The sequence below is a fragment of the Amblyomma americanum genome, chromosome 11, assembly GCF_052857255.1.
Source record: "Amblyomma americanum isolate KBUSLIRL-KWMA chromosome 11, ASM5285725v1, whole genome shotgun sequence".
NCBI classification, from domain to species: domain Eukaryota; kingdom Metazoa; phylum Arthropoda; class Arachnida; order Ixodida; family Ixodidae; genus Amblyomma; species Amblyomma americanum.
This window is the reverse complement of record NC_135507.1, coordinates 109,606,920-109,623,201: the sequence shown is the minus strand read 5'-3', so window position 1 is coordinate 109,623,201 and position 16,282 is coordinate 109,606,920. Positions and strand designations below refer to the sequence as shown.

Genomic DNA, 16,282 nt, shown 5'->3' with positions numbered 1-16,282 from the left:
ACATAATTTTTGCAATTTGGCCTCATGGACTACATTGCAATTCTGCAAGAAAAGCAAATAATGTTCGTGCATTGTAATAAGAAAAGCACCGCACATGATGAGAAATGTAATTTTAAAGTCAACGTCAAATGTTTGAAGCTTTACCACACATGACAGGTACCGAATTTGCATACTGTCCTCCATGTAGGACTTCTCAAAAATCACTGCTGAGAAAAATATTTCTACCAATAAAAGGATGGTTTGAATTATGACGGGAAATTAACGTTCTACTTGAAAAATATCTGAATTTTTTTCAAATTTCTGAAGTTTCAGAATATTTCCTGCCGCATCATGAAGGCGTAATTGCAGGGGAATACATACATACACAAGTCAAACATACAGCATGGGTCAACGATTTGTACAGACACAATGATGAGCGGTGAAAAAAAGAGCGTCAACTGTGAATTCACACCTGACACTGTTCTGACAGTGCAAAAAAAAAAAATGTGGAGAAAAACAACTGGGCACAATTTCACCAGCGCTGCGACTAGGAACAAGAACAGAGAAGGAAGACAAGGACAAGCGCTACTACCAACTGAAAGTTTATTTGAAAAAAACACAGATTATATGCACACAACTGACAACCCAAAGCGCCTGCGCTTCCCCCACCAGGCACGCAAAAGAGAGTTAAAAATCTAGATACAAAATTTCACACTCATGTAAGTTTACAGATGGTGTGCTAACGCACGTGTCGATGTTCTTGTGAATGTGATAGGCTTCACACAACTCCCTAGTTAACTGATCTGGATGTCTGAATTTAATCTTAGCCCTGTTAAGCAGAGGAAAGCATGCTTTTTTGTTAGACACACCGGGTTTGTTTAGAAGACAATCTCTGTAATGAAGGGACAGATTTGATGAAGGAGCACCATTCAAAGAGGTTCTATGCTGACGTAAGCGTGTATTTATGCATTTACCGGTTTGCCCAATGTAACTCTTGCCGCATTTAAAAGGTATGTCATAAACCACTCCCTCTGCACATGGCACAAAGGTTGACTCATGATCCACCTGGCATGCATTTTTTCTTTTGCCTCGTATTTGCTTCTGTTCCCGGGCTCTTTTGTCAACAATAGCACAAACCTTGCCTAGTTTATTAGGGACCGAAAAGAGCACTTTTACCCCATATCTAGTGCCAACCTGCTTAAGCCTATGGGATAACTGATGAATGTAGGGTATTACCGCATACTTCGTTCTGTCATTGCCGGAATTTTCCTGTGCTTCATGTCTACCACACGACTTCATCTTCTTCAGGATCTTGTTGCTAGCAAGCGCTATCACATCTTTGGGGAAGCCCGCTGACCTTAGCCTTTGAACTTGCTTATCGAAACTTATCAGTTAACTAGGGAGTTGTGTGAAGCCTATCACATTCACAAGAACATCGACACGTGCGTTAGCACACCATCTGTAAACTTACATGAGTGTGAAATTTTGTATCTAGATTTTTAACTCTCTTTTGCGTGCCTGGTGGGGGAAGCGCAGGCGCTTTGGGTTGTCAGTTGTGTGCATATAATCTGTGTTTTTTTCAAATAAACTTTCAGTTGTTAGTAGCGCTTGTCCTTGTCTTCCTTCTCTGTTCTTGTTCCTAGTCGCAGCGCTGGTGAAATTGTGAATATGTACCAACTAGCTCAAACCACCATTTTGCTACAACTGGGCATGTCGCAAGCCAGATAAGTGCTCAGAACATAGCGCCGGGGGCTGGCATTGCACAGCATGATGGGGCAGCTTGCTTTATTAGTGTGGAAGCACTATTCTGATAGGTAAACCCTGAGCAAAATCTTCCAATGATTGTGGATTTCTACCAAGTGAAATCAATAAAAGTAAACATTGCCACGACTGGGATTTAAACCTGCTATGGCATGAACAGATCAGCTACGCTGGCCACTGCACGAGAGCACTAGGCTATCTCCAAAGCCAATCACACCTCATGTTAAACTGCAATACTCTCTCGCTGTGCGTTGCATAGTCTTCATCAACTTCCATCTGTGGCGCGAAGACAGAGAATTCGGTCTTCATCATCGTCGTTATCGTTATGCAGCTCTGCTTTTGCATGTTTTAGAATTCAGGCAAAAATTTTCATTTTTTTCTATTGATGGCATAAGGAAAAAAGGCGTGCTTGAAAGCATCAGTGCTTTTGCATGTTTTAGAATTCAGGCAAAAATTTTCATTTTTTTCTATTGATGGCATAAGGAAAAAAGGCGTGCTTGAAAGCATCAGTACAGCTTTTTGTGTTGCATATTTGCCATCCGTGGTCGGTCACACCTTCAGGATAACAAATGCGGTAGCAAGTAAGTTCTAGGGTTAATGCTGGTTTTGTTTAAATAGATGCGTCAAAGAAATTCCAATCTAATTCACATTCGGCGCTCTTTTAGAGAGTTCCATTCAGCTCCTGCGTGATATAGCTACTACGAACATGTAAACAATGCTAGTCACAAACCACGCTGCACAGTATTTAATGCGTTCCGGCATAGCACAGTGGGTCCCAACATGAGGATCCCAAACGGCACAGGCATACTCCATAATTGGCCTGATATTGGTGAAATATAAAAGTTCCTTAACCTTCTGTGGGGCATCCCAGAAATGCCTTTTAAAAAAGTTTAACATTCGTGATTCCTTTGTCGTAATTGATGCAGCGTGTTTTCTTCAGTCAGATCAGTTGAAAAATAGACATTTATAATCTGTCATTCTAGATAAAGGCTGGCTGTTTAACCCTTTACTGCACGTTGTTGCATATATGCAACATAGCCATAAATGGCTACAAAAACAAAAGGAATTTCGATTTGGAGCTTCCTGTGCTCATTGGATTTCTGCAACATACATTTGAAACTCGCGCAGTCTTGTGCTGCCATCTCTACTTCTTCTGTGGAATTATTGCCAAACAAACAAGGTGGAAGCTTTGCAAGCTCACGTGCAGTACTACCGGTAAGTTTTTGCAATTTTACCGAGTTTCTGAACTGGATAAAGTGCATGAAACTTTTTTGGAACCGGATACATATGAATCTTAATGTGTAGAAGCCATGAACCTTTATTTTGGAGCGGTTAGTTTTTGACAACTGAAAGCTGTTATGTTCCGCATATGTGACAACATGCACATGGAGTCTTTTCTTGTCAGAACAGGCGATGGATCCTAAAACCTTCTATGGCCAGGCGATTTCATTTCATTTTATTACCTTAAAGGCCCCAAAAGAGGGGTGTTACATAAGGGCTGGCAACAATTAAAAGCACAGGTTCACAATAACAGGAAATTTATTACATTTTCAGCAAAAAGGCTTGGGCAAGTGATGATGGCAATGTTGTTTGGAGAGAGAGAGAGAGAGAAAAGCTTTATTTGGTCCATTAAGTGTTTAGCGTGCGGTCTTCGTCTGCATCGCTGCAGGCTCTTGACCTTCAAAGCAGGGTTGGGCCCCTAGTCTAGGGCTCCACTGGGTTGCGCTGCTTCGCTTGCGCGCTGCACCATTGCCCTTTGGGCGGCGAGCTCGCAGCTGGTGAGCCGGCTCTCCCACTGCTCTGCACTCGGGGTTTTGTGTTGGTGGGACGTATAGTTTCGCTTACACTCCCAGGTTATATGGTAAAGCGTGGGGGTTGCCCCGCACCACGGGCATGTGTTCCTATACTGTGTAGGATACATCTTGCTAAGTATATGTAGGTTAAAGAATGTTCCCGTTTGCAGCCTCCGCCAACTAGCTGCTTCTTGTTTTGTTAGGCCCTTATGTGGTGGGGAGTATCTAATTCTCCTGCCTCTTTGATAGTTTAGGTATTCTGAAAATCCGATCTCCACGGTGAAGTGCTGTCCCAGGGCGTATGGCCGCTCGGCTCGGTAAGTGATCTCTCGAGCCAAGCTGTCTGCCCTTTCGTTTCCTTCTATCCCCGTGTATGGAGGAATCCAGATTAATTTGTGGGTTGCTGTTTTTCTGAGGTGTACTGCTTCGCGGAGGATAGCTAAGGCAGCCCTGCAGATTCTACCTTTCGTATAGTTTCTGCATGTCTCGTTGTTTGGAAGGCCGTTCCAGTATGCGGCTGCACGAGGAAAGAAGGAATTAGAAAAAGTGACGGTGCGTGAGCGTGGACGGGCAACTTGTGGGTGATGGCTGGTGCGATGAGATATGCGTGCTGGGGGAAGAATATAAGGTGCGATGTACATAGGGCTGTGGAATAATTTGTGAAATAAAGACAGGCGGGCAATGCGACGGCGGAGCTATAAGGGTGATAATCTGGATGCTGTTTTTAAGGAGGAAACGCTGATGTCATAAGAGTACGATGAATGAATGAAGCGAGCAGCGCGATTTTGAACATATTCGAGGGCATAAATGAGGTAAGCTTGATGAGGATTCTAAATGGGCATGCAAATTCTAGTTCGGACCTGACGACTGATATGTAAGCTAATAACTTTACATGTTGGGGAGCATGGTGAATATGGCACTTGAGGAAACCTAGCGTCTTGTTTGTTGACGATATTGTTGACCCAGCACCTCCACCAGTGTCACGACTGAAGTCACAGGGAAGGTACACGTTGCCGAGGACCAGAGAATAAGGTCGGCTTGCCGTTCCGATCACAGAGACAAACACCAGCGCGCCGCTCGTGCCCACAACAACCGCTTCGTCGTCGTCGGCACCAAACAAGGCTGTCGCGCGGCGCTAGGCACGTGGCAATATTATGTTAGTAACATGCAAGCTCCAAGAAAGATCGCTAGAAATTGTTATGCCTAGGTACTTGTATGACTGAACTAGTTGTACGGGAACTTCTGATATTACGTAAGAGAAGATTAGAGGATTACGGCAGCGGCTGATGGACAAAAGATTACATTTACGTGGGTTAAGTTCCATTAGCCACTTATTAAACCACTCCTGAACAGCATTGAGATCATTTTGAAGAGAAGATTGATCAGTGGTGGTGAGAATAGCACGATAAATTAGTCGTCAGCGAACATGCGTATGTTAGATGTTACGCTTGAAGGCAGATCATTAATGTATATGAGAAACAGTAGTGGGCCAAGCACAGATCGCTGTGGAACGCCCGACATTACTAAGAGTGAGCTAAAGTTCTTATTGTTAACGGAGACAAACTGCGAACGATTAGTTAAACTTTTCAATCCACTTCAAAATATGGGGGTGTAAATTTAATTGGGAAAGTTTTATCAGCAGGCGTTTATGGGTTACTTTATCAAAGGCTTTTGAAAAATCTAAAAATACGATGTCAGTCTGTAGATTACAATCAAGGTTAGCATGCAGATCGTGATTGAACGTAGCAAGTTTGGTCTCGCAGGAATAACCTCAGCGAAACCTGTGCTGAGCAGGAAGGAAAAAGTTGTTTGAATCAAGGAATGCCATGATATGGGTATAGATGACATGTTCCATGATTTTGCAGGGAATACTAGTTAAAGAGATGGGACGGTAATTAAGCGGCGAGTTCTTGTTACCTGATTTGTAGACTGGAACGACCTTCCCAATTTTCCAGTCTATGGGCAGTTGACCTGTGAAGAGCGACTTAGCGAATAACAAGCACAACAGAGATGAACATATATCTTTGGTATTAATCAGTGTTTTAGCGTTTATGAGATACCGCTAGTTTATGAGATGAGATTTTAATGGTTTATGAGATACCACTTAGCTGTGGCCTCGTTTACATCGGGCAAACAGGTCGTTGTTTTAATGAGCGTACAAGTGAACATTCCCGAAACTTGCGCAACAACGAAAGGAGCTTCCTCGTTGACCACTGCAAAAGCTGTTCTGAGTGCCTTTCCGAATTCGACAAAACTAGATTTTTGAAGAGTGGAAAAGATAAAACTGAGAGAGAGATTGTTGAGGCATATTTCATCAAAAAAGCTGGAAACAAATGCGTTAGCAGACCTTCCATTATTCTTAGCAGTGCCGAGACCTCTTTTATAGAAGGTTTTTTGTAGTTCGCAGATTTCCCTTGGTTTTGTGCTCTTGTTTCGTCCTTTCTTTCGGTGTTTTACAATTTTTAGATTTTTAGACGCTAAGATGACTGTTTTTTTACAGGAATTATATTCAGTTTTTATCACTTGACGCTAGGCGCTGTATCTTCAGACTTCATCCCTCATTATTGTCATCTTTTTTCAGGTGGTTTTATCTCATAGTCTTTCAATTCGTGCTCTTTTTCGCCTTCTTCACTCCTTTCATAAATTGATACTGCGGACTTGTCATGCCCATTGGATGATGTTGTTGTTATTTCTGCTGGCCAGAAAAGAAGTTGGCTTCCCAAGCTCTGTGTAGATTAGATTCTGTAGTGATCAGGGGTACTTTGTTGCCAGTGTTGGCATGAATTGCCGTTTGATATGTACAACGTTTGCCCATTTGTTGATATGGCTTGGTTGTGGTACAAAAGGCAGGCTAGGTGCAATAAACCCCAGTTGTAAGTTGGCGTCAGTCCTGTCTTTTGTGTGCCTTCTGTGTCCCCGTTTCTTGCGCCATTACCACTTTTTCTTTCAACATGAACCAACTCGCCCAAACTAGAGTTTTACTTAGCGTTGATATTGTCAGTTCCAGCAGAGGACGAAAGTTTAATGTTTTCAATTAGTGACGAAATACCTGCTGAAGAAAATGTAAGAAGGCATAGTATCTTGAATAACTGGGGCATTTGGAGGAAATGTCGGATCTGTTTCATTGGTAAACACCGAAGAAAAGGCTGCGTTGAACATGTTGGCGCATTCTGTTTCGCATACAGTTGCACCCAAACCATCGGTGAGGGAAATAGTGCGTTTGTGCTGTGGGCTAATGACTTGCCAGAACCTACGGGGGTTAGTTGACAACATTTTAGGCAGATTGGAGTTGGAAAAAGTGCGCTTGGCTTCTCGAGTACTTGATAAGTACGTTTTTTCGGCTGCGTAATATTTGTTCCAAGCGTTCTGACTAGGAAGCAACTTGGCCGATCGGAAAAGGCGCTTTTTTTATTTTCAAGGCGTTTGATTGTATTTGTGAACCATGGGTTTTGAGGGTTAGTTCGTATATTTATGTTCGGAATAAACCTGTCGACCAAATCGTCGATTTTCCTATTAAACAAGGACCAGTTATCATGAATGGATCTTTGATGAAAGTTAGATTGAAATCCTGGCAGAAATGCGCGAACTTCGTTATTTATTGCTGTTTAGTTTCCTTTATCGTATAATCGGATCGTTCATTTAGTTGCACGTAAAGACGGTTTAATCGTGAAGCCGGCATGTATGATGTGGTGGTCGCTGACGCCTGGTAGATACGTGACGGAATGAATGCATTCAGGGTTATCCGTTAATAATAGATCTAGAATATTAGCGCAGTCTTCGGTTACACGAGTTGGCTCGGATACAATTTGAATGAGGTTAAAATTAAGGCAAACGTCAAGAAAGTCATTAGCATCCTTATTACCTGTAGTGGTTAGATTATCCCTGTTGATACTCGGAAAATTGAAGTCTCCGAATAGGAGAGTGCATGCGTTAGGGTGTTAGTGCTGCTAGTGCTGCAGGCTACCCTATGTACACCATCAGCAGCTTGTGCTACCAGCTTTTGAACGAGAAGCGTCGACCAGATCCCTCCAAACATTTCGAAGTTCGGCGATGACAGCTTCGATTTCATATGTGCATGGTGTCAGCCATTGGCTAAAAAAGACCATGGGTTGTGGCGGAGTGCGTCTGGTCTTCTCAGCTCCCAACAAACTGGGCTCGTTGGGCAAAAAAGTAAATGGTGGTCAGCAAAAACGGGGTCAGCAAATAGCACGTGACACAATATGTGGATTGTAAAAGCAAAAGGATCTGTGAAATTCCTCTCTCTTGCAGTGCCACTTATGTCTGGAAGGCCTATTGTTGCATTAACAATAGATTGAGAGCTTGCAAATGACTTTAGGAATAGCAGAGGTGTCCCTATTTCTAAACACGTGACTGCATGTGGTTGCATTTCTCGTTTCGGGCAGTGCAAAGTGTTGCGCATTTATAGCAGCCAGATGCAACGAGAGGCCTATGAATCCTTTATCAACAGAGGAGGTGAATGCTTGAGTGAACCATCTCTTCACTTCTCAAAGAAGCAGCTTTCTTAGATACTAGGAAATGATATTCGCAGTGTGTTTTTCTATTGCTTCCTTTCTGTATTTAATGCTTTCTTGCACGAAATACTCCCACAAAATACTCCCAGTTGTAAGTAAGCGCTGTGTCTGTGTTCTTCCGTTCTGTAGTCCCGTGTTTTCGCGCTGTTTCATTCCAGTATCATGATCCAGTTAGCCCAACAATCGTCCCTTTTGTTGTCGCTGTGTTGTGCAAACTTCCATGGGGGAAGAACTGGTGTTGGCAGCTGAAGAATGCATAAGTCCTCAGTGCATGTGTGGAATGCGATAGACTGCCCTTAAAGCTGTGAGCATCATTGCACTGCTGCACCAGCTCATCAGTGGTGTTGAGCTGCTTATTCTTTTGTAAAGCTATGACCGGTGTGATACTTTGAAGGCATGTAATGGTCCTTGATCCACACAAGGCTCAATGCCCGGTTTGTCCTATTTAGGAATGACCGCAAGAGAGGGGAATTATATAAACTACCCCTTCGGTACATCACATGAATGGTCGCCCATTCTTGGTACATTCATGACATGTACTGAAGAGGTAGTTTATGAAATTCCCCTCTCGTGCCGTCATTCCTATATAGGACAAACCGAGCATTGTCAATGAGCGAATCAGAGAACGTGAAAGAAACGTGGAACAAAATAAAGAGGGCCCAAATTTACCTAAGCATATTAGATCCTGTCCTTCACGCCCTTGTGAGCCATGTTTTTCAAACGTGCGGATTCTTGCCAGGAGTAGCAATGTGAAAGCCAGAGAACGGATTGGAAGCGTTCTATATCAACAAGAAAGGCAGTTTGTGCATCAGCGAAACATCGATATTGTAACGGAAAACAGGGAGACAGGTCGCTAACCAGCAGAATACAGCAAGCAGCCAGCCAGCCAGCGCGAGACACTTCAACGTCTTCGAAGACACTTCAGCGCCACCTGAGAACACCAGGTGGCATTACTCCCCCTCCAAAAAGAAAAACAAAAGCGGGGTTGCAGTATGGGCAGTGGAAAGAGAAAAAAAACAGCACAAGCACACAAAAATGTACAAGGGAGGTGGGCGAAGGTGTCCCACGCGAAAACTAGCAGAACACTGAGCGTACTATCCATTACCGCGTGAAGTAGGGTTTCATGCGGACAACGTGCACAACCTCAGAGCGGGGTGGACGACGCTGAGGCTGCACAGTCCCGTCAGGAAGAACTTCGTAGGTCACTTCGGTGACGCGGCGCAAAACTCGGTACGGTCCAAAGTAACGGCACATCAGTTTTTCAGACAAGCCTGGGCGGCGTACCGGGGTCCACACCCAAACTTGGTCTCCCGGATGGTATTCGACGTGCCGATGACGGAGGTTGTAGCGGCGTGCATCCGTGCCCTGCTGCCGCTGAATGTGAAGACGGGCAAGTTGACGTGCTTCCTCGGCGCGCTGAGCGAACTGCTCGGCGTCTGGCGTGAGTGGGTGGTCATCAGTGCTGCATGGAAGCATTGCATCCAGCATCGTCTGAACGTCACGTCCGTAGACCAGACGAAATGGTGTAAATCGGGTCGTCTCCTGGGTGGCCGTGTTGTAAGCGTATGTGACGTACGGGAGAATCTCGTCCCAGGTTTTGTGCTGCGAGTCTATGTACATTGCGATCATGTCGGCGATCGTTCTGTTGAGTCTCTCTGTGAGCCCGTTCGTCTGTGGGTGATAGGCAGTAGTTTTGCGATGGTTCGTGTGACTGAGCTCGAACACGTCGCGCATGAGCTGTGCCGTAAACGCCGTACCTCGATCAGTGATTACGTGGGACGGTGCGCCATGACGCAGCACGATTTGTTGCATAAAAAACTGGGCGATCTCAGATGACGTACCGCGCTGCACCGCTTTAGTTTCCGCATACCTTGTTAAATAGTCGGTCGCGACTATGATCCATTTATGACCGGCCGATGACACAGGGAATGGGCCCAGAAGATCGATGCCGACTTGATCAAAAGGCGTCCGAGGGGGTTCAATAGGTTGGAGCAAGCCCGCTGGCTTGAGAGGAGGCGCCTTACGACGTTGGCAATCGCGGCAGCCTCTGACGTAACGCTGGACGGCGTGAGAAAGTTTGGGCCAATAATACGCCTGGCGCACGCGTGCAAGTGTGCGGGCAAAGCCCAAGTGGCCGGAGGTCGGCTCATCGTGACAAGCAAGAAGGATATCGGCGCGGAGATCTGCCGGAACGACGAGGAGGTGCGCTCGGTCAACAGTGCTGGAGTTTTTCTTAAACAAAATGCCGTTCCGGAGACAGAAGGCCGGCAGGTTTCTAGAAAATTGTCGGGGTACGACAGAAGCTCGGCCCTCCAGATAATCAATGATAGGTCGCAGGTCTGGGTCAGCTCGCTGGCGGGTCATTAGGTCTAAGGCGCTGACAACTCCAATAAAACCACTCTCGTCCTCTATGCTATCATCCGCTAACCCGACGGGCGCGCGAGAGAGTGCGTCAGCGTCTTCGTGCGTCTGGCCAGATTTGTGCACAATGGTGTAATCGAATTCTTGGAGGCGGAGGCTCCATCGGGCTAGGCGCCCCGATGGGTCGCGAAGATTTGCAAGCCAGCACAACGAATGGTGGTCGGTAACTACTTTGAACGGGCGGCCGTAGAGGTACGGACGAAATTTCATGGTTGCCCACATAACCGCAAGGCATTCTTTTTCTGTGGTCGAATAGTTTGTTTCAGCGCGAGAAAGCGTGCGGCTTGCATACGCGATGACCCTTTCCACGCCACCTTGGTGTTGGACGAGTACGGCGCCGAGGCCGACGTTGCTCGCGTCGGTGTGGACTTCGGTTTCAGCCTCTTCATCAAAGTGCGCAAGAACAGGGGATGTTAGCAGTCGTCTGCGCAGCTCGGCAAAAGCCTCCTGCTGCTCGGCAGCCCACACGAACTGTGTATCATTGCGCGTGAGGTGGTACAGGGGTGCGGCAATCTTTGAAAAGTCGGCGATGAAGCGGCGGTAATATGCGCACAGACCCAAAAAACGTTGCACACTTTTCTTTGTTGCAGGAACAGGAAAGTTGGCGACGGCAGTAGTTTTCTCGGGGTCGGGCTTAACGCCATCGGCACTCACGAGGTGACCGAGAAACTTCAACTCTTTGTACCCAAAGTGGCACTTCTCGGGCTTTAGCGTTAAGTCGGCCGATCGGAGGGCATCTAATACTGTCCTCAGGCGTTCAAGGTGTTCGGCAAAGGTTTCGGAAAATACGACGACATCATCGAGATAAACCAAACAAGTTTGCCATTTTAGTCCAGCGAGAACGGTATCCATCATCCGCTGGAAAGTTGCCGGCGCTGAACATAGCCCAAAAGGTAGCACTTTAAATTCGTACAGTCCGTCGGGTGTCACGAACGCCGTTTTTTCGCGGTCCCGCTCGTCGACCTCTATCTGCCAGTACCCACTCTTTAAATCAATGGAGGAGAAGTACTGGGCGCGACGAAGTCTGTCGAGCGAGTCGTCGATACGAGGCAGCGGGTAGACGTCTTTTTTGGTGATGTTGTTCAGTTTCCGATAATCCACGCAGAAGCGGAGTGTCCCATCCTTTTTCTTCACCAGCACGACAGGTGAAGACCAGGGGCTGCTGGAAGGTTGAATGATTCCATCTGAAAGCATCTCCTTCACCTGCGTTTGGATCGCCTCACGCTCCTTCGGTGAGATACGGTACGGCTGCTGATGGATGGGGCGGGCATCGTCGGGCGTAATGATGCGGTGCTTGAGAAGAGCCGTTTGCCGGACTTTCGACGAAGAAGCGAAACAGGAGGAGTATTCAAGTAGGAGGGCACGTAGTTCTCGCTGTTGAGTCACCGAAAGGTCCGGGCTGATGTCAAGGGATGGGCGCACAGGTCTAACAGCTTCGAACGCGAAACATTCAGAAACCTCCGCTAAGGGGTCGGCGAATGCGATGGCAGTAGCACGAAAAAGGTGCCGGGGCTCGTTAGAGAAGTTAGTCACCAGGAGCTCAGAGCAGCCGTCGCGGAGATGGATGAGACCTCGCGCTGAGCAGATGCCGTGGGTGAGCAAAAGGGACAGGTTGCCCTCTGCGACCGCTGTCCCTTCACGTAGTCCGTCGCAGTGAACACTCACAAAAACGCTGGCGCGTGGCGGAATCCAAACGCTCTCGGCGGATATTCTAAGGGCGGCGCGGCGTGGACAGTCCTCGGAGTAAACATCAGCTTTCTCGGTAGAAAATGTGACAGTGCGCTTTCGGAGGTCAATAATAGCTCCATACTCTCGGAGAAAATCAACGCCAAGGATACAGTCACGGGAGCAGTTCGGTAGAACTAGGCAGCTGACAACAAATGTGGAGCTGCGAATTTGGACTCTTGCTGTGCATAGGCCAAGCGGAGTTACGACATGTCCGCCAGCCGTGCGAATCTGCGTGCCGGACCATGGTGTCATTACTTTTTTAAGAAGCGCCGCTAGCTTTCCGCTTAAAATCGAGAAATCAGCGCCAGTGTCCACCAAAGCACTAACCTTATAGCCATTGAGAAGCACGGGTATATCCAACGAGAATCGATCTCCGAGTTCAGGTACTGCAGTCGTTGCCTTTAAATCGCGGTCGGTCGCTGTTCGCGTTGTCGGGGGGTCTTGTTCGTATCGATTGCCAGCGGCCTCGCCCCCTGAGGTCGCTCTCTTTAGTTTTCCCGGCGGGGACTTGGCGACCGTCTCTGCGCCATCCAGGAGGAGCTTTGGGGCTGTGGCGAAGGTCGGCGTGGTGATGGAGACCGAGACTGCCGCTGGGGAATTGTCGCCATGCGCTGCTGGGCTACGTAGTCCTCGATCTCCCGGGGTCGTTGACCTCTTGGTGGACGGGGCATGTCGATAGGGAACCCCTGCAGCCCAAGCTGTCGATACGGGCACTGGCGATACAGATGACCGGGTTCCCCGCAGTGAAAGCAGAGACGCCGCCGATCCGGAGCACGCCACAGGTCCGTCTTCCGCTGGGGTGATCGTCGATTGTCGATGTAGTACGTGTCGGGGTGTGCGGAAAACAGCGAGCCTTGATTGGACGGAGGAAACTGCGCCGAAGAGGGCGCAGGACGTTGCAAGGCTTCAGCGTACGTTGGACGACGGCACTCCGTTGGTAAAGGCGGCGGGTCAACGGACGGGAACGAAGGTCTCAAGGCTTGAACCTCTTCGCGGACCAGGCTAGCGAGAGAGCCGGCCGTCGGCAGGGGAGCACCGAAAAGCGCCTGGAGCTCTTCGCGCACAACGGAGCGGATCAGGTCGCGGAGAAGACCAGGGTTAGCCCCGAAGGCAGGAAGCGGCTCTGTAAGTGAAGCGGCGAGTACCGGTCGGTCGTAGGTGGTAGACCGCCGCAAGAGCATCTTCTCCATCGTGACCGCCTCCGAGAGAAACTCAGCAACAGTCCCAGGTGGACTGCGCACGAGGCCAGCGAAAAGTTGCTCTTTAACGCCGCGCATGAGATGGCGCACCTTTTTATCTTCGGGCATGGCCGGGTCAGCTCGCCGGAAGAGCCGAGTCATATCCTCCACGTACATGCTTACAGTCTCATTCGGCATCTGAATGCGAGACTGCAAAGCCCGTTCAGCCCGTTCTCGACGATCCGTGCTGGTGTAGGTCTCCAGCAGGCGTCGGCGGAACTCGTGCCATGATGTTAGGGCGTCTTCTCGGTTTTCGTACCAGGTACGTGCACCATCCTCGAGACTAAAGAAGACGTTTCGAAGTTTAGCGGCGTCGTCCCACTGGTTGAATGAGGCCACGCGTTCAAACTCGAGAAGCCAGTCCTCTACGTCTTCGAGCTGACTGCCGTGGAATGGTTTGGGCAGTCGCGGATTCTGCAAGGTGTAGTAGGCAGCAGCTGGCATGACAGGTCGATGGGTGGGTGCTCTGGCAGACTCCAAAAGCCCGTGTTCGGGAGGTAGGCCTTCATTTCTCCGGCTAGCACGGTGCACGGGGGTGTCCACTAGCGAAGGACTGGAGCCCAGGGTATCCGGAGGAGTATGAGACATATACAGGGATCTTTACCCCGCGCCTACACCAAAATATGTAACGGAAAACAGGGAGACAGGTCGCTAACCAGCAGAATACAGCAAGCAGCCAGCCAGCCAGCGCGAGACACTTCAACGTCTTCGAAGACACTTCAGCGCCACCTGAGAACACCAGGTGGCAATATCTTTGGATAAGGCGGAGAAAAAGTTTTTTGAGCAATGCTTATCGTGTATGACTTGATATGTAAACGTGTTCCTTGCGCAGCTGCTGGCTGACTATATGTATGTGTGCGGTTTCTGCAATTGAACCAGTTAAGTGGTGCTCTCTCCCGTTTTCTTCCCTAGTGTGTGTGGTTTTGGCGCCTTGAAATTAGTGATCAATTACCAACTAGCCCAAGAAGTTCGCTTAAACAATTTACTTGGGGCAGGTAATGACCCAGATCCGGACCACGAGAGTGAAATAACTACAAGAATATGAATGGGGTGGAGTGCATTTGGCAGGCTCTGTTAGATTATGAAGGGCACTTTACCAGTATCCCTCAAGAGGAAAGTATGTAACAGCTGTATCTTACCGGTCCTCACCTATGGGGCAGGAACTTGGAGGCTAACGAAAAGGGTTCACTTTAAGTTAAGGACAATGCAGCGAGCCATGGGAATGAAAACGATAGGTGTAACATTAAAAGACCGGAAGTGGGCAGAGTGGTTCGGGGAACAAACGCGGGTTAATGACATCCTAGTTGAAATAAAGAAGGATGGAAGGTTGGGCTAGTTGGTAACAGTTCATGGTGGGTGGAACAGCGCGAACAGACGAAAGACGAGAAGAGAAGACACAGACAAGCGCTGACTCGCAACTAATGATTTTATTAAGAACATACATTTTATATTAAAAAAAACACCTGATATATCAGGCGCATAGCGATTGCATTGGCACTTTTCAATGGTTATCTCGCTGAATTCAATGGTTACATCATGAATTATCTAAAAAAGAAAACTCCTTATCAACAAGAATCAAGGAAGGCTGGCTCACACACTCCGCTTGTCTTTTCCGAATGAAATATGCCTCCATTATTTGGTACTGATTGAGAAAGAAAACTTCAGCAGGAGGCTAGTGGACATATTGAAGCTCTTTCGCGAGAATGCTAAGGGGTTGTCATTCACTTTTGAGGTTCCATCAAACAATGCTCTCCAGTTTTTAAGCCTCAAATTGTTTTTCAAAAATGACCTCGTGTGTTGTGAGTATTCACCAAGGTCCCAAAAACCTGTATTAAACTATTCATCCGGGCACTCGAAGATAGTAAAAAATGGAATAGCTATGTCTTGCATTCGCTCTAGCCTTCAGCATTCATGTCACCATTGCGTTACCGATAGTGTGCTGTCACAAGTACGTAGGCTAAAAAGCGCAGGTTTTCCAGACATTGTTATTTCATCAACTTGTAAAAACTTTTGCGATTGGTAAGGGCAGAATTTGTGAAACCAAAAAATGAAAGGTCACATAAGAATCTAGCTGTTATTCTATATACACACAAGATAGCGCACAATTTGAAAAATGTGGCTGGTCGTTTCGAGGTAGACGTTGTTTTTTCGGCGCCGTATAAGTTGAGTGGGCTATGCAGAGCCATTAGCAATCGCCACGAACATATAAAAAGAGCTAGCCTGTTCCATTGCCAAGTGGCGCACAGGTCACGGTTGGTCGATTGCGCATGTGCAGTCGTTTATGAGCTTCCACTCTCTTGCAAGAAAGTTTACATAGGCCAAACCAGCCGTTGCATTAATATTCGGTTACGGGAGCACTTGAATTCGCTCTCGGATTCAAGTTATTCCCATTTGAAAGATCACTGCCGAGAGTGCCGAAAACAGGAGAAAAAGAAAAAATGCCGCCCCCTGGTCACAAAAACAAAGATTTTGTTTTGCCATAAAGAAAAAACAACCAGGGAAATAATGGAGGCATATTTCATTCGGAAAAGACAAGCGGAGTGTGTGAGCCAGCCTTCCTTGATTCTTGTTGATAAGGAGTTTTCTTCTTTAGATAATTCATGATGTATCCATTGAATTGAGCGAGATAACCATTGAAAAGTGCCAATGCAATCGCTATGTGCCTGATATATCACGTGTTTTTTGAATATAAAATGTATGTTCTTAATAAAATCATTAGTTGCGAGTCAGAGCTTGTCTGTGTCTTCTCCTCGTCTTTCGTCTGTTCGCGCTGTTCCACCCACCATGAAATCAAGAGGAAGAAATGGGCTTGGGCAGGGCATGTAATGCG

General features: G+C 47.2%; 1 protein-coding gene across 2 annotated transcripts in view; it reads left to right on the top strand.

The window, feature by feature from the left end:
- The window catches only part of Ras85D (GTPase ras-like protein 1), a 109,478-nt gene that overhangs the window by 1,930 nt on the left and 91,266 nt on the right, over window positions 1-16,282 (top strand). Inside the window, exon 2 of one of the 2 annotated variants that reach the window (XM_077643484.1) lies at window positions 2,869-2,955. The exons of the other annotated variant lie outside the window; for it this stretch is intronic. Coding sequence (XP_077499610.1) covers window positions 2,869-2,955 — 87 coding nt within the window. The remainder of the gene's footprint in view (window positions 1-2,868; window positions 2,956-16,282) is intronic. 2 annotated transcript variants of the gene reach the window in all.